Source organism: Macaca nemestrina, chromosome 12, assembly GCF_043159975.1.
Source record: "Macaca nemestrina isolate mMacNem1 chromosome 12, mMacNem.hap1, whole genome shotgun sequence".
Classification (NCBI taxonomy): Eukaryota; Metazoa; Chordata; class Mammalia; order Primates; family Cercopithecidae; genus Macaca; species Macaca nemestrina.
Window position 1 is genome coordinate 13,374,824 of NC_092136.1, and position 18,546 is coordinate 13,393,369.

Below are 18,546 nucleotides of genomic sequence, written 5' to 3' on the forward strand. Positions count from 1 at the left end.
CCAATCCTTCATCTTTACATGGTTTTCTCCTTGTGCGTCTTCACATCGTTTTCCCTCCGTGCATATCTGTGTCTGTCTCTAATTTCCCCTTTTTCTTTGTTTTGAGATGAGAGTCGCTCTCTCTCACCCAGGCTGGAGTGCAATGGCGTGATCTAGTCTTACCACACCGCCTCCTGGGTTCCAGCGATTCTCCTGCCTCAGCCTCCTGAGTAGGTGAGATTACAGGTGTGCACCACTATGCCTGGCTAAGTTTTGTATTTTTAGTAGAGACGGGGTTTCACCATGGTGGTCAGGCTAGTCTTGAACTCCTGACCTCAAGCAATCCACCTGCCTCGGCCTCCCAAAGTGCTGGGATTACAGGCGTGAGCCACTGCGCCCAGCCCAATTTTCCCTTTTTATAAGGAAACCAGTGATATTGGATTAGGCTTTCTCCTAATGATTTCATTTTAATTTGATTGGTTATTTAAAGACCCTACTTCTAAATTAGGTCATATTCTGAGTACTGGGGATTAGGACCTCAATATATTTTTTTGAGGGGGACACAACTCAATACATAACATTTTCATCAAGATTTTAAGTGGTTTTGTGGCCTTAAAATACCGAGTACTTCTCCTGCTTTCAGAGGGAGGTTCTAGTCACCAATTCTTGGAAAACAGGAAAAAATTCAATCTGGCTTCATATATCATTATGCTACTGATATAATGATAAGAGCTGATAAATAATAAATAATAAAAACTTACTGAGGGACAACTATGAGTTAAGAGCTGTTGTAAGCTCTTTTAGTGATATATTGTCATTTAATCCTCCCATCTACTCTGTGGGTTAGAGACTATTATTTCCGTTTTACAGATGAGAAAACAAAAGCGCAGAGAGAGCAAGAGTCTTGACATTATCACATGAACATTATGTCAACTTCCAAAATCACAGTATTTTCTCCTCTTGGATGGAGGAGTTCTTTAATTCAAGCCAATCTCCTCCAACCTCAGATAAAGTGGGCATTCAACACTATTTTCCTACATCCCCTCAACCACAGGGATTGCAGGGGCTGTATTGATCCGTGTTAACCCATACTGGCTTTTAAAAAGGGAAGAGTCAATTTGTGATCAAATCGCATGCTTTATTGAAGAACTGAGAAAAAAGAGCAATGGAAAGGACTTCATTAGAATGCGTTTTCCATGTGGCCTCTTGAAAAAATTAGAGTTCTTTGCTAATGCACAGTTAATCTTTTGTTCTTGACTGGAGTCACACTGGTTCTTTGCAAATTATGAAGAAATAGAAGTTGTGTGTGGTGTGATTTCCAAGGATTCCGACAGTGAGATTTCTGAGGGCGAAGTGCCTGAGATGAAATGAGATAGCAAACGGATCATTATTATAGTCTAAAATAAGAGCCTTATCCTGAGACATTGAGTTAAAGTAAGACAAAACAACAACAAGCGAACAAATATGTAAACCTGGAAAGTGGTTAGTTAAAAGTGTACTGAGAAGACAGTACCTACTGTGTTCTGGGGGGCCTAGCCAAAGGCATATCAGATCTATAACTCATCAGATATCAGAGGTTTCAATGAACTACAACAACCATATTAAACTAAATTATTCTTCTTCTTAAAATGATTTTAACTGGACTCCGGTGAGTCCCGATACCTCTTGGGTACTCTACTTCCTGTTCTAGACCAGAAGAGAAATATCTGACAACCATTGGAGTGGAGAGCCATCTGGCTCGTACTACAGGATTTTTGGGAGCCACTGTAGAAGGCATTCTAATGGGAACAGTGTCATTCTTTTCTTGAGTAAACCTCTGTTTTTCTATTTTGTTTTTAAGTTCACAGCAGAATATGATATTGCATAAGCACATACACACAAAACTGAAAATACATGATTTAAGAAACAGTTTCCTAATCAAGTAAAATACAGGTTAGCATTTAAAGCTATGTTCAATAGTTATGGAGCAGTATGGGAAATAGAAATAAGGGATAAGCAGTTTATTAAACTAATTTTATTTAATCTAAGATTGAACGTTGAGTGTGAAACCAACATACAAAACATTAATAAGCTTCCTAAATATCTTTCAAATTTATCATCTTCTCTTTATTCTTCATTGTTTAGGTTTAGGTACTCATTGTTTGGCTTGCCTGTTGGGGCAACCAGCTAATTATATTCATCTCTAGCTTTGTTCTTCTTTTTCCTATCTCTATCTCTATTTTCCTCCCAGAATGACTGAGGACACTCTGGTTGACTCCCTCAAAATTATCCTACTACATATGATTTGTCTGAATCCTTCATGGTAATCCCATTCCCTTTGCTATTACTCAATTCAGAGATGAGCAGACCTGAGGCAATTAAGCCAAGTGAAGTAAACAGAGGTCTCCTTGTAGCTTCTGAGAAAGGCCAGTTTCTCCTGCTGGATGTGAACTGGAAATTATGCTGCCTAAGCCACTTTATGATCATGAGATGATTCCTGATTGATTTAGCAGTTTGAGCTGGGGGTGGGGGGAAGGGCTGTAATTTGCTGCAGGAAATATTCTAATGAAAATAATTATATAAATGAAAAGTTTGATCCAGAAACACTGTTGTTAAAAACCCTGCAAGAGCATCCTGGTATCTATAGACTAAATTCAAAATTCTTTAATAAGGTATAGTTAAGCCCCATTAAGATCTGGTCTCAATGTCCTTCTACAGCCTCATTTCCTGCCACTCTCCTCCACATATTATCCTACAGGAATTCCACAAACATGCTGTTCCTTTGGCTCCTGGCAGTTTTAGGTTGACACCAAACTACAGATTTTTGTTTTTGGAATTAATTATCTATTTTGAAAGGATTTAGGGAAAATAGGTAAATAAGGAGATTAAAATCATCAGCCATTACAATCTATTTCCTTTCATCACTTTGTTTAGTGAGCGTGTTTTTGCCCTTTATTATTTTAATGAAATATATTGCATTGATTGATTTTGGTATGTTAAACTAACTTTGAATTACTATAATAAATCTCACTTGGCCCTGTTGTATAATCATATTTATATGTTGCTGGATTTGGTTTGCTAGTTTTTTGTTGAAGATTTTTGTACCCCCAGCCTGTAAGCAGCAGTGGGCTCTGGCATTACACTGGTTCCCCACTTCTGTAGGTTTCATGCTGGACGTAAAGCCTGCATTTGCTGTTGAGCCACCCTGTTTATGTGTGTGTGTGTGTGTGTGTGTGTGTGTTTGTGTGTGTGTCTTTCTTTAACCCTTCCCTTCCCTTCAAAACCTAACACCTCCTAGTTTGTTTTTCTTTTTTAATATTGGTTTGACTATTTCGGGTCTTTTCCATGTTCATATGAATGTCAGGATAAGCTTGTCAATTTCTGAAAAATGCCAGCTGTAATTTAACAGGGGTTGTGTTAAATTGTATATTAAGTTGGGGAGTATTACCATCCTAATATTGTCTTTGAATATTATCTTTTATCTATGAACATGGGATGCCTTTTCATTTGTTTGTATCTTCTTAAATTTCTTTCAATAATGTTTTGGAGTTTGTGGTAGACAAGTCTCGCACTTCTTTTTAAAAATTTATTCCTAAATGTGAAGTATATGTATATTTATTCCTTTTGATGTTACTGTAACTGTGTTTTTGTATACAAAAATACAACTGGTTTTTGTATATTGGCCATATATTCTGCCATTTTGTTAAACTTATTTATTAGTTCAGATTTTTATGGATTTTTTAGCATTTTATACAAGATCAGATAATGTCATCTGTAAAAAGTGTTAGTTTTAATTTTTCCTGGATCAAGCTAAATTATTTTGTTTATTTTTTATTGCCTGATTTTCCTGGGTAGAACCTACAATACAATGGTGAATGTAAGTGACAAGATATCTTGTTTCTTATCTTAGAAGAAAATGATTCAGTGTCTCTTTATCAGGTATTATGTTAATGATAAATTTTTAATAAATTCCCATATTTAGGTTGAGAAAATTCCATTCTATTCCTAGTTTTTCAAATTTTTTAATCATAAAAGGGTGTTCAATTTTCTTAAATGCTTCTTCTATGTCTTTTGAGGTGATCATGTGGTTTCTGGCTTTTATTTTATTAGTAAGGTGTAATACATTGATTAGTTTTCATATATTGAACTAGCTCTGTACTCTTAGGATAAATCCTAACTGGTCATGATATATAATACTTTTTGTATGTTGCTAGATTCCATTTGTTAATAGTTTTTGAGGATTTATGCATCTATATTTATAATGGGTATTAGTCTATAGTTTCCTTTTATTATAATGTCTTTGTTTTATTTTAGTACCAAACTAGTGCTAGCCTTATAAAACGAGTTAGGAAGTATTTATTCCTCCTCTTTTTTTTTTTTTTTTTGAAAAAAGTTTGTGAATAACTAGTATTAATGCTTTAAACCTTTGGTAGAGTTCATAATGTAGCTATCTGAGACTGGGCTATTCTTATGGAAAGTTTTTGATTATTAATTTGATTCTTTAACTTGTGATACGTATATTTAGGTTTCTATTTCTTCTTGAGTCAGTTTCAGTCATTTGTGTATTTCTAGAAATTTGTCCATTTCATGTAGGTTATCTAATTTGTTGGCATATGATTGTTCAATATTTTTACTTCTATAACATTGTTAGTAATGTTCTTTCTTTATACTTATAGTAAATTAAGTCTTCTTTCTTTTTTCTTGGTCAGTGTGGTTAATGATTTGTTATTTTGAGATTCTTTTTAAAGAAGGAACTTTTGGTTTTATTGCTTTTCTCTATTGTTTTCCTATCTTCTATTTCATTTATTTCTGCTCTAGTCTTTATTATTTTCACTTTAGGTTTAGTTTTCTCTTCCTGATTTTTTAAGGAGGAAAGTTGGGTTTTTGATTTGAGATACTTATTCAAAATATAGTCTTTATAGCTATACATTTTCCAATATTTCTTCACAAACTCACTGTGCCAATTTTTTCTTTCTTTCTCTCTTCTTTCCTTATGTGATCACCATTATGCACATTTTGGTATGCTTGCTGGTGTTTCAAAGGTGTCTGAAGCTCTGTTCATTTTTCTTCATTCTGTTTCATAGATTAGGTAATTTTAATTGACCTACTGTCAAGTTTGTGGATAATTTCTTCTGCCAACTCAAATTTTCTGTTGAGATCCTTGAGTAAAATTTTTATTTTAGTTATTATAATTTTCTGCTCTACAATTTCTATTTGGTTCTTTTTGAAAAATAGTTTCTATTTTATGTCATTATTAATATTCTCTTTTTGGTGAGACATTGTGTTCATACTTTTAGTTTTTTTAGGCATGGTTTTGAAAAGTTCTTTGTGCTTATTTATACTTGCTGACTTAAAATACTGTTTTTTTCTAGAAATCTCAACATTTAGACTTTTTTGGAGAAAATTTTTACTGACTGTTTTTTCTCCTGTATTTAAGCCATATTTCTCTGTTTCCTTGCATATTTTATATTTTTACTTGTTAAAAATTGAACATTTGAAATAACATAGTGTGGCAACATTGTAAATCATAGCCCTCTAGGGGTTGGTTTTATCATTGTCTTTGTTACTCTGCTTTGTTAACTTGGTGGTCAGCTAGTGATTGGACATAGATTTCCTTAATTCTCTCAAACCAGTAAGTTTCCTAGACTTTGCTGAGAGATTGTGTGTGTGCGTGTTTGCGTGTGTTTGTGTTGGGGTAAGGTTTTAAAGCTCTGGGAGAGTTTGCAACTCTGCCTTAGCTATCGCTTCTTGCTTTTATTGTAAAAAGCAGGAGATGGTTTGTGAGGGATGGGAATAGGACAAGTTACAATACCACAAAGTTCACTGTTCCTACCGTGATTCGGCCATTTAACTTGAATGGTTGAATTGGATTTTCTTCAGGTCAGCCAGAGGTGGGAGGTTAGGACATTTTTCAGGTCTTTTCTTGGCATGTACACATCCCTGCATAGGCATGTGACCTTTTACGTTTCCAGATATGTCATAATTTCAAAATATTCTATGGACATCTGACTGCTCAGATTTTTTCTTTTAAATGTGAATTTTTGTTTGGCACAACTGTTATCTCTGCCTCGGGCAGCTGTGATGTTAAATGCTCTGATTGTTCTGACAAATATCCCAGAAAGAAAAGCTGTTTACAGGGACTGAGTTCTGAATGAAATCAAATTAAAAAGAGTCTTGCCAGTGGGGATGTCTGGGGAACTGCCAGACAAATTAGCCACAATTCTCTGAGAATGAGACTTTTTGGGGGCACTTAAATCCAATTTTGTCCTTTCCTGTGGTTGTTAGGCTGTTTTTTGTTTTTTTTTTTCTCCCACAGGTACTATGGTTGCAAGGTTGTTACTTTTAAAGGCTACTGAGGAGATGTGGTAAGACGGATGGGAATAGGGCATGCTGCAATACCATAGAGCTCACTGTTCTTACCATGATTTGGCCATTTAACTTGAATAAATGCTTATTTAATTGTCGCAGGTCTTTGACTAATTTCTGAAGTTCTGAAAAAGTTGATTTTGACACCTTTTTCAGTATTCTCATTGCTTTTATTGAGGAATGGGTTTTTGGAGGTTCTTACTATTCTATTCTAGAAGTACTCTTTTCAGTGTCCTCTAAAGTGTTTATTTTCTGAAGGCATTTGATATTCCAAATGTTGGAAACAACATTTCAGAACTAAATTTGAATTTTTGGGTTTATAGCAGTCAGTATCCCCATATCACAAGTATGATCTCCGAAACCTTTTTAGTCTATATATTCCCTCTATTAATCTCCTGGGAGATGTTAAGTCTAAAAGACTTCTACATAGTTGTGCCAGGGCAGGTTGTTTGACTTCGGTTCCACACAATATCAAGCAGAAGACATTTCAGCATGTTTTCAGATACTCTTGACCTTACTTTTGAAGCAACACTCTTGTTTGCCAAGTCTAAACTTTGAACTCTCAGAGAGGGTCCTTATAATAAACTGACTTTATCTTGATTTGACTGCCAGAAACAAAGTTACTCACGTTCTTCAGTGTGTTTTTCATGATGAAATGCTCTTGCAACCCACTGGATGATTATGATTACAATGGTCATCTCTAAGATGGTGCAGAGTAGTAAATATTGTAAAAGCACCATACCAACTATCTGAATAAAATTATTCATATTAATTAACCATTTAAAATGATATAAGGTCAACATTTAGAAAATTGGGAGTAATATTCATCCTAGCAGTCTCACACAATTATGATTTTTTTGGGTATTTTCATAACAACTAAGTATGTTTTAAATTTATTGAGTACTTACATATTGTCCTCCTGTATTCATTTCCTAGGGCAATATAATAAAGTACCACAAACTGGGTGGCTTAACACAACAGAAGTTTATTGACTTATGGGTTTGGATGCCAAAAGTTCAAAATAAATGTATTGGCAGGATCATGCTCTTTCTGAGGCATATAGGAGAGAATCCTCCCTTGTCTCATCCAGGTTCTGGTAGCCCCAGGTGTTCCTTGACTTGTAATAGCATAACTCCTATCTCTGCTTTTATGTTCAGATGGTGATATGGTTCATCTCTGTGTCCCCACTCAAATCTCATTTCAAACTGTAATTCCCAACTGTTGAGGGGGGGATCTGATGGGAGGTGATTAGATCATGGGGGCAGTTTTCCCCATGCTGTTCTCATGATAGTGAGTGAGTTCTCATGAGATCTGATGGTTGAAAAGTCTGTGGAAGTTCCCCCTTTACTCTCTCTCTCCTGCCTTCTTGGGAAGAAACTTGTTTCTCTATTGCCTTCCACCATGATTGTATGTTTCCTGAGGCTTCCCCAGCCATGTGAAACTGTGAGCCAATTAACCCTTTTACTTGATAAATTACCCAGTCTCAGTCTAGCAATGTGAAAATGGACTAACACAGGAAATTGGTACCAGGAGTGGGGTACTGGTATAAAGATAACCTGAAAATGTGGAAGCAACTTTGGAACTGGGTAATAGGCAGAAGTTGGAACAGTTTGGAGGGCTCAAAAGAAGACAGAAAGATGTGGGAAAGTTTGGAACTTCCTAGAGACTTGTTGAACGCTTTTGACTAAAATGCTGATAGTGATATGGACAATGAAGACCAGGCTGAGGTGGTCTCAGATGGAGATGAGGAACTTTTTGTGAACTGGAGCAAAGGTCAGTCTTGCTATGCTTTAGCAAAGAGACTGGTGGCATTTTGCTCCTGCCCTAGAGATTTGTGGAACTTTGAACTTGAGAGAGATGATTTAGAGTATCTGGTGGAAGAAATTTCTAAGCAGCAAAGTGTTTAAGAGGTGACCTGTTTTTTTCTAGAAGTGTATTCATATATGTGTGAACAAAGAGATTACCTGAAACTGGAAGTTGTTTTTAAAAGGGAAACAAAGCATAGAAATTTGGAAAATTTGCAGCCTGATATGTGGTAGAAAAGAAAAACTCATTTTCTGGGGATAAATTCAAGCCCGCTGCAGAAATTTGCATAAGTAACAAGGAACCAAATATTAATAGCCAAGACAAAGGGGAAAATGTCTCCAGGGCATGTCAAACATCTTCACTGCAGCCCCTCCCATCACAGGGAGGAGTCCTAGGAGGAAAAAAATGGTTTTGTGGGCCAGGCCCAGGGCCCCTGCTGTTGCTCTGTGCAATCTTGGGACTTGGGGCCCTGCTTCCCAGCTGCACCAGCTCCAGCTCTGGCTAAAAGGGCCAAGGTACAGCTTGGGCTGTTGGTTCAGAGGGAGCAAGCCCCAAGCCTTGGTGGTTTTCATGTGGTGTTGGGCCTCTGAGTGCATGGAGGTCAGGAGTTGAGGCTTGGTGGGTTCCACCTAGATTTCAGAGGACGTATGAAAATGCCTGGATGCCCAGGAAGAAGCCTGTGACAGGGGTGGAGCCCTTATGGAGAACATCTACTAGGGCACTGCAGAGGGGAAATGTGGGGTTGAGGCCCCCGCAGTGTCCCCACTGGGGCACTGCCCATTAGACCTGTGAGAAGAGGGCCACCATTCTCCAGACCCAAGAATGGTAAATCCACTGACAGCCTCCACAATGAACCTGGAAAAGCTGCAGGCACTCAATATCAGCCTATGAAAGCAGTTGCAGGGGCTTTACCCTGCAGAGCCACAGGGGTACAGCTGCCCAAGGCCTTGGGAGCCCACCTCTTGCATCTGTGTGCTCCGGATGTGAGATATGGAGCCAAAGGAGATCACTTTGAAGCTTTAGGATTTAATAACTGCCCTGCTGGGTTTCAGACTTGCATGGGACCTGTGGCCCCTTTGTTTTGGCCAATTTTTCCCATTTGGAATGGAAACATTTACCTGATGCCTGTACCCCCATTGTACCTTGGAAGTAACTAACTTGTTTTTGATTTTACAGGCTCAGTGGAAGGAAATTTCCTTGTCTCAGATGAGACTTTAAACTTAGACTTTTGAGTTAATACTGGAATGAGTTAAGACTTTGAGGGACTGCTGGGAGGGCATGATTGTGTTTTGAAATGTGAGAAGGAGATGAAATTTGGGAGGGGCCAGGGATAGAATAACATGGTTTGGCTCTGTGTCCCCACCCAAATCTCATCTCGAATTATAATCCCCATGTGTTGAGGGAGGGATCTGGTGGGAGGTGACTGGATCATGGGAGTGGCTCCCCCATGCTGTTTCATGATAGTGAGTGAGTTCTCATGAGATATGATGGTTTAAAAGTCTGTAGCTCTTCCCCTTTTGCTCTCTCTCCTGCCTCCTTGTGAAGAAGGTACTTGCTTCTCCTTTGCCTTCCATCATGATTACAAGTTTTCTGAGGCTTCCCGAGCCATGCAGAACTCCCAAGCCATGCAAAAAATTACTCAGTCTCAGTCAGTTCTTTATAACAGTGTAAAAATGGACTAATACACAGTGTCATCCTTCTTATGTACCTATGTCCAAATTTCTCTCTTCTTATAAGAATACTAATCATACTGGATTAATGACCTACCTACCTCATCTTAATTTAGCTGATTATACCTGGAATAATCCCATTCCCCCAAAATGTCACATTCTGAGGTGCCATTGGTTAGGACTGCAACACATATGTTTTGGTGACACAATTCAACCCTTAACAGTCTGCCTCTAGTTCCCCTCAATTCATGTCCTTCCCATGTGCAAAATAGATTCAGCTAATTTCAACATCTCCAAAAGTTGTAACCCACTCCAGAATCAACACTATGTCCAAATTTGTCCTAAATATTATAAAATCAAAAATCCTCAAATCTCATAATCTAAATAAGTTATAGCATCTAGATTCATGCTATAAATAATCAATTATAGCATGATTCATCTTGGGGCAAAATTCCTCACTATCTGTGGACTTGTGAAGCCAGAAAACTAGTAATCTACTTCTAAAATACAATGGTGGGACTGGCAGAGGTTAGACATTTCCATTTCCAATAGAGAAAATAAGAAAGAAAGAAGTGGGCAGCAGACCTAAGCAAGTCCAAAACCCAATAGAGAAAATTTTGTTAGATTTTTAAGGCCTAAGGATAATCCTCTGTGGTTATGTCTTCTGGGTCTGCTGGGGAGACAGCCCTATTCTTTGACACCCTGGGGTGGGGACCCATTTCCTCAGCCCACTGGGGCCGTATTTTAACTCTTTAGGCTATTGTTGTCTCAGCCTGTATTATATAAAAAAATGCAAATATTTGTATATAATGTATTATAAACAATATGTATATAATATTATGTATATAATGTAATGTATATAAAAATATGTATATAAACAATATGTATATAATGTATATAATATAATATGTATATAATGTATATGTATATTATATATATATCTGAAATTAACCATTGCAGATCCTAAGCCCTTCATCTTCCCTTAGGTGGTAGATCTCACTGGTAGGTCAATAGGTAGACAGTAATAGGCCTATACCTTCTCAAACACATTGTCACCACTATCTTCCAGGTCAGATAAGCAGATGCGAAGCAATCAACCTAGACCTGAAACACCACTGTATTGGGAACACCGCCGGTTCCCTGCCCTTCCTATATATGGGGCTTTACTGCATGTAGGTATGCCCTGTATTCTGATAATGTACTGGATAGGTCTCAACCAGCTGGACATAACCATAGATTCGAAATGTTGGGAATTTTCCTAGTGCAAGCTTTAATGTTGCTGACTTAAATGCAAATGTGATTCAAGGTCCCACAAATATTGGTGGATACTACAAAAGGGTACAGTATCCTAAGATTGAAGAGAGCTGAGCGGGAGGTCACTGAAGCAGAACATGATCCACCTGAGCCGAATGTAAGGGGAGCATGTTGACAGTACAGTGCCCCAGGGTCTACAGCCTTTTCTGGTTTTAAGCCCATTACCTGACCACTTTATGATTGATGAGCTTTGATTCAAACTGTTTATAGACACAGGCAGAACATGGACCTCTCATATATCAGCAAACTCAGAATGCATTTGTTAGAACCCTGAGTGGGTTGTGGTAATGTCGAACTATTCTGGAATGGTTTTTGGGTCCATCATTTGAGTCTAATTCGCTTCAGGCTAGTTATCATCACCTTAGGACACTTTTGTCGATTCTTCTTCCCTTGGGGAAGATGTGGTCAATGTCTTTTCCTTTTTCTATTAGGAAGAAGCAACACTAGTCATTTATTAACCCAAGTAGGACTTAGTCCTTACCCCCATTGCTTTGGTGCCTTCTTTTAGGATAAATCTTCTTGGCATTTTAACAAAGATATAGTATAGAAGTTATAGAGGATGAATGGGATCTTTTCTGTAGAGAAATATAGAGAACAAGTAATACTAATTATTATTTTGAGATAAGGCACTTGAAATGGAAGCCTCTGATTTTCCACTACTTAGCAATTCCTTGCAAAAAGCTTTTTGCATCAACCCACAGTACTATTCTCTGCTAAACAGCAATAACTTCCTGGCAAAAAGCCAAAAGCTACCTCTTAGATTTTATTCTCCTGTAATGAGCTTTAAATGAGACTGGGTAGATACCTTTTGATGTAGTTGACCCACTCCCATTATTTTCATCTTTCCTAGGGATGTAAACTGTAACAGAAAAATGTAAAATGTGGTATGGGGTGTAAAAGTGTAGAGGTTTTGTATACAAGTGAAGTTGAGTTGTCATCATCTTAAAATAGGTATACCTATGAGATTTTTTATTTAAGCCTCATGGTAAATACAAAAGAAAGCCTATAGCAGCAACCTACAGAATGGGAGAAAATCTTTGCAATCTACCCATCTGACAAAGGGCTGCTATTCAGATTCTACAAAGAGCTTAAACAAATTTACAAGGAAAAGAAAACCCATCAAAAAGTGGGCAAAGGATATGAACAGACACTTCTCAAAAGAAGACATTTATGCAGCCAACAGACATGAAAAAATGCTCATCATCACTGGTCATCAGAGAAATGCAAATCAAAACCACAATGTGATACCATCTCACAACAGTTATAATGGTGATCCTTAAAAAGTCAGGAAACAACAGATGCTGGAGAGGATGTGGAGAAATAGAAATGTTTTTACACAGTTGGTGGGAGTGTAAATTAGTTCAACCATTGTGGAAGACAGTGTGGCAATTCCTCAAGGATCTAGAACTAGAAATACCATTTGACCCAGCAATCCCACTACTGGGTATACACCCAAAGGATTATAAATCATGCTACTATAAAGACACATGCACATGTATGTTTATTGTGGCACTATTCACAATAGCAAAGACTTGGAACCAACCCAAATGTCCATCAATGATAGACTGGATTAAGAAAATGTGGCACATATACACCATGGAATACTATGCAGCCATAAAAAAGGATGAGTTCATGTCCTTTGCTGGGACATGGATGAAGCTGGAAACCATCATTCTTAGCAAACTATCACAAGGACAGAAAACCAAACACCTCATGTTCTCACTCATCAGTGGGAGTTGAACAATGAGAACACATGGGCATAGGGTGGGGAACATCACACACCGGGGCCTGTTGGGGGGTGGGGGGCTGTGGGAGGGATAGCATTAAGAGATATACCTAATGTAAATGATGAGTTGATGGCTGCAGCAAACCAACATGGCACGTGTGTACCTATGTAACAAACTTTCACGTTGTGCACATGTGCCCTAGAACTTAAAGTATAATAATAAAAAACCAAAAGACCAAAAAAAAAAAAAAACAACAACAAAACAAAAAAAAGAAAGCCTATAGCAGATATGAAAAAGATAAAAAAATCAAAGCATATCACTACAAAAATTCAACAAATCACAAAGGAAGCCAGCAAGATTGGAAGAACAAAGGAACTACAAAATAGTCAGTAAACAAATACCGAAATGGCAATACTAAGTCTTCATTTGTCAAACATTACCTTAAATGTAAATAGATTAAATTCTCCAATCAAAAGACAGAATGGTTGAATGAATGAACAAATAAGACCCAACTCTATGGAACCTATAAGAGACTCACTTCACTTTTCAATACACTCTTAGACTAAAAGTGAAGGGATGGAAAAAGATATTCCATACAAAGGGAAACCAGAGCATGCATAGCTACCTTACATGTGTCAAGATAGACTTTAAGTAAAAAACCATAAAAAGAGACAAAGTAATTATGTAATGATAAAGGGGTCAATTCATCAAAAGGACATAACAATTGTAAATATATAGGCACTCAACATTGGAGAACCATATAAATGTGTGCATATATATAATATTAATAGATATGAAAGGAGCAATAAACTGCACTTCAATAATAGTAGGCAACTTCAATATCCCACTTTCAGCAATGGACAGATCATCCAGACAGAAAATCATTAAGGAAATCCTGGACTTGAACTAAACTGTAGACCTAATAGACCTAATATACAAATATAGAACATTTCATCCAGTAGCAGCAGAATACACATTCTTCCCAAGTGCTCATGGAGCATTCTCCAGGATACATCATATATTAGGCTCCTCTCAAACAAGTTGTATTAGTCCATTTTGCGCTGTAATAGAATACCACAGACTGTGTAATTTATTGGCTTGAAGTTTTGGAAGCTGGGAAGTCTAAGATGGAGGAACTGGCATCTGGCAAGGGTCTTACTGTTGTGTCATCTCATGGTGGAAGGGCAAAGAGATGGTGAGAGATAGAGAGGCAAAAGAGGACCAAACTCTCCCTTTTGTAATGAACCGATTCCCTCAATGACAAACCCACTCCAGTGATAAAGGCATTAATCCATTCATGAGAGCAGAGACATCATGGATGAATCACTCTTAAAGGTCTTGCCTCTTAATATTGATATAATGGCAAGTAAATTTCAACATGATTTGGGAGGGGACAAACTTTCAAACCATAGCATTTATCCCATAGCCCCCCAAAACATATGTCCTCACATAAAAAATGCAGTCATCCTATCCCTAGAGACCCCAAATCTTAACTTGTTCCAGCAACAGCTCAAAAGTCAAAAGTCCAGAGTATCATCTAAATCAGATATAGGCATGAGATTCAAGGCACGATTCATCCTGAGGTAAGTTTCCCTCCAGCTATGAGCCTGTGAAGTCGAATACGTTTTGTGCTTCCAAAATACAATGGTGTGACACGCATAGGATAGACATTTTCATTCTAAAAGGGAGAAATAGCAACAAAGAAAAACTCAACTGGGTAAAGAATGTTAAATATCAAGTCTACAGAATAATTTTGCTTGACTCCATGTTACACCTCCTGAACACATTGGCATCCAGATAGGAAATGAACCCTATATATAGGAAACCCCATAGACATGATGACATGATCCTATATATAGAAAATCCAATAGATTCCACCAAAAAACTATTAAAACTAATTAACTAATTCAGTAAGATTTCAAGGTTAAAAACCAACACGTGGCTGGGCGTGGTGGCTCATGTCTATGATCCCAGCACTTTGGGAGGCCAAGGCAGGTGAATCACTTGAGGTCAGGAGTTCGAGACCAGCCTGGCCAACATGGTGAAACCTTGCCTCTACTAAAAATACAAAAATTAGCTGGGCATAGTGGCACACATCTGTAATCCCAGCTACTCAGGAGGCTGAGGTATAAGGATCACTTGAAACTGGGAGGTAGAGGTTGCAGTGAGCCAAGATCATGCCACTGCATTCCAGCCTGGGTGACAGAACAAGTCTCCATTAAAAAAAAAAAAGAAGAAAAGAAAAAATCAACATGCAAGAATCAGAAGGTTTTCTTTGTACTAACAATGAACTATCCAAAAAATAAATTAAGGAAACAAACCCAGTTACAGTAGTATAAAAAGTGTGTAGAAACAAATTTAACCAAGGAGTTAAAAGATTTATATACTGAAAACTACAAACCATTGATAAAAGGAATTGAAGAAAACACAAATAAATGAAAACATATTTCATCTTCATGGATTGGATGAGTTAATGTTGTTGAAATATCCATACTACCAAAATCAGTCTATGGATTCAATGCAATCTCTATCAAAATTCAATCTATTTCTCAAAGAAATAGAGAAAAAATCTGAAATTTGTATGGAATCACAAAAGACCCCAAATGGCCAAAGCAATCTTGAGCAAAATAAGCAAAGCTGAAGTCATCACACTACATGATCTTGAAATATATTACAAAGCTATAATAATCAAAACAACATGGTATTGCCATGAAAACAGACACAGTGACCAATGGAACAGACTGAAGAACTCAGAAATAAACCTGCACATTTATGGTCAACCGATTTTTGGCAAAGATGCCAAAAGCACACAATGGAGAACGGACAGCCTCTTCAATAAATGGTGTTGAGACAACTGGGTATCCACATGCAGAATAATGAAATTGGACCCTTTTCTCACACCATATACAAAAATCAACTCAAAATGCATTAAAGACCGCTCTGCTTATCCTTTACTTCCTACTTGTACAGAGTCTGAACATTATCTGAAGGTGAGACCTTAGGATGTTTTCAGGTCTTTTCTGAGCATGTATCTAGCCCAGGGCATGTCTGTGGTCCTCTAGATTATCAGAAATATGTGGGAGTTTGTTACTCAAAGCATCTCATTCCCTGGCCTTTTCTCCCAAACTTTTAAGTTAGTCTATTATTTGCCCCAACCATTATTCCTTGCCTCGGAGATCAATGACTATTATGTTTTTTCCTTTACATGTTTTTGACAAATGCCACTGCTTACCTGAGCTCTGGGATAGTTCTGTTTTAGGCGAGGTAAAGGCAGGTTCTCTGAGCAGTTTCTCTATGGAACCACCAGGCAGATCTAACAAGCAGCTGCAGTTCTTTGAGGATAAGATTTGCTTTGCTCTCTCTGTTACTGGGTACCTATACAGAGAATGAAGGCTGTTTTATTCAAGGGCACTGACGAGCTGGGGAGTGGGAAATGAGACTAGGATAAATTAAAATGTCACAAAAATCTGTTTCCAACATTTACTTGTGTTTTCTTGATCAAGCATTCCTTGGTTGCTGCAAGTTTTGGTTAGTTTTCAGAGTTGTGAGAATGTTGCTTCTGAAAGTTTTTTCCAGTTTGTTAATTGCTTGGTGTTCCCCACTGTGCCATTTTCACTAATATCACCTCTAACCATGTTGTTTTAGAGTGCTTTCACTGACATAAGTCTTATATCTTAGGAATGAGTCTGTTGGGTTCCCACATGCTCACTCCATTGGACCTCTTCTCTAACCTTCTCCATGAGCTTTCCATATTCTGCACTTGGCTTTTGTCCCATTCCTAATTTAAACTTCTATTTCTCAGTGGAATTAAAATGGTGCCTAGAAATCCAATTGAAGTATCGTTAATATATATATCGTTAATATATATATCATTAATATAACTGAAGTATCTTGAATACCTCACTGTTCCCTTCCAACTTCCTCCCCTTTAGTCTTCCCCCAAAGCCAGTCCAACCCAGCTGAACCAAATCAACCAACCCATTAAAACATGGAAAACTCCAAATCCAAATCTATTATTATATTGAAGGGCGGATGTAGAGATAGAAACGGTAGACAAAGATCACTGGCTGAGTTTGCAAGGAGCTCATTTTTTGCTTGGACTATTATGAAGACTTCTTACTCGGTCATCTGTCCTCTAATATTCATTATTCGTTTCATTGCTCCTTCAGCCTATTCCCCACATCTCAGCCACAGCAATTCTTCATATATCATCATATCATTTAAGAGGCTCCCTACTGACTTTAGAATAGTCTGCAAACATACAAGAGCCTTTCACGATGTGCCCTCTAGCTTCTTTTCCAGGCTAATTTATCAAACCACACTCCAGCCATTTCTGATCAGTTTCAGTTCCACCAATAAGTCATATTTTTTGTATGTTTCGTCATATTCATCTTTGTAACTGTAGATTCTAAGCACTATGCATGGTACTTTTTTTTTTTTTTTTTTTTGGAGCTCAGTGACTGTCAAATAAATGTATAAGTACAACGAAGTTTCTATGTGTTCCTGCAGTTTGCAAACAACTAAACTGGCTGGATTTCATTTCATGCTATTTGAGGTCTTAGTATATGAGCTCATGGCATTCATAAAATTAGTATTAATAGATAATTTTAAAAAGTGTCTAGTACGTAACATTGTGCAATAAATGTAGCCATGATTGTAGTTTTATTATTACTGTCCTAAAGAGCAAGCTGAAACTCCAAATTTGAATGGTAAGTCTGGAATGGAACGACTTAAAATCTAGGCTATGTGAATACACAAAATTCACTTTAGGGACCCTGCTGAACGTCTCAAGGTGATAAACAGAGATCTTTTAAAATAACTGACAGTCTCAAGAGGATATCTTATGGCCACCTCAGCCATTAGGAAGAGAAGGGAAAACCAACAGTGGTTTCAAACAAGAGCTCAAATTGGGCAGATGCTGAGAACTGCAGGCCTTGGTTTTTCATGGCAACTCACAAGGCCAAATCCCCCCGCTGGGGTTTACTTAAATGGATGGAGGATTCTTTCAGGCAATGCCAGGTAAGCCTCCTAGACGCCTGTATCGTGCAGAAATGCGTAGGACAAGAGTGGATCGTCTCAACTATACGATGGTTGCTAGTAAAACATTCCTGGCGATGGGAGAACCCAGGACTAGGGAGTCGCGAATGGTAACCAGGTCAGGGCTTCGGGCACTCGCGTCACGCTCTTAGCACAGGGACAGTGGGGCGTGGTTCTGCAGGCAGCGCCCTCAGCTGGGGGGCCTGGCAACCCCGGGAGCCCGGTGAGTGCTTCCTCGGTGGCGCCCTTCATCCCCCCTCACGGGGTTCTAACGCCCAAAAGCGCGGCTGTGCTAGAGACCCGCGCGGACACATGAGGCGCGGTGGGGCTCCCGTGGCTCCGCGGAGCCTGCAGGCTCCCAAGACGAGGGTGGGGTAGGGGCTGATAACGATGCCGCCCTTTCCTGGCTGTGTGGGCTTTATCCTCTGTCCTTGGGCCGCGCACGCCCAGGGGGAAGAGGCTGTGCTTGACGTGTCAGCAGGCTGAGCACGTGGCGGCCCCACTACTAACCCCAGAGATACCCCCGTTTAGAAGCAGCAACATTGTCAGAAGCTCCTTGCCGCTAAGAATCCTCTGCAAGATGTGGTGGATACAGCACTGCACTTAACTCCTTCGGTCCTCAGTTTATTCTGTAGAGTGGAGATGATACCTGCTTAGGTACTGGGCAA

The 18,546-nt window shown here is 38.4% G+C and overlaps 1 protein-coding gene across 9 annotated transcripts in view; it reads right to left on the reverse strand.

Annotated features, from left to right (window-relative positions):
• Positions 1-1,096: 1,096 nt before the first annotated feature.
• Positions 1,097-18,546, reverse strand: part of LOC105464633 (membrane-spanning 4-domains subfamily A member 8-like) — a 62,535-nt gene continuing 45,085 nt past the window's right edge. For 5 of the 9 annotated variants that reach the window (XR_003014100.2, XR_003014098.2, XR_011610540.1 and 2 more), the window contains 2 exons: positions 16,074-16,216; positions 1,097-1,336 (listed from right to left, as the gene is read on the reverse strand). Coding sequence is in view for 2 of the 9 variants with exons in the window: in XM_071074547.1 (XP_070930648.1) it covers positions 16,097-16,216 (120 nt within the window). In the remaining 7 variants the exon portion in view is untranslated. Of the gene's footprint in view, positions 1,337-4,944; positions 5,032-11,595; positions 11,690-16,073; positions 16,217-18,546 lie in introns of those variants that run through there. The other 4 variants (XR_011610539.1, XR_003014099.2, XM_071074549.1 and 1 more) reach the window with 3 other exon arrangements.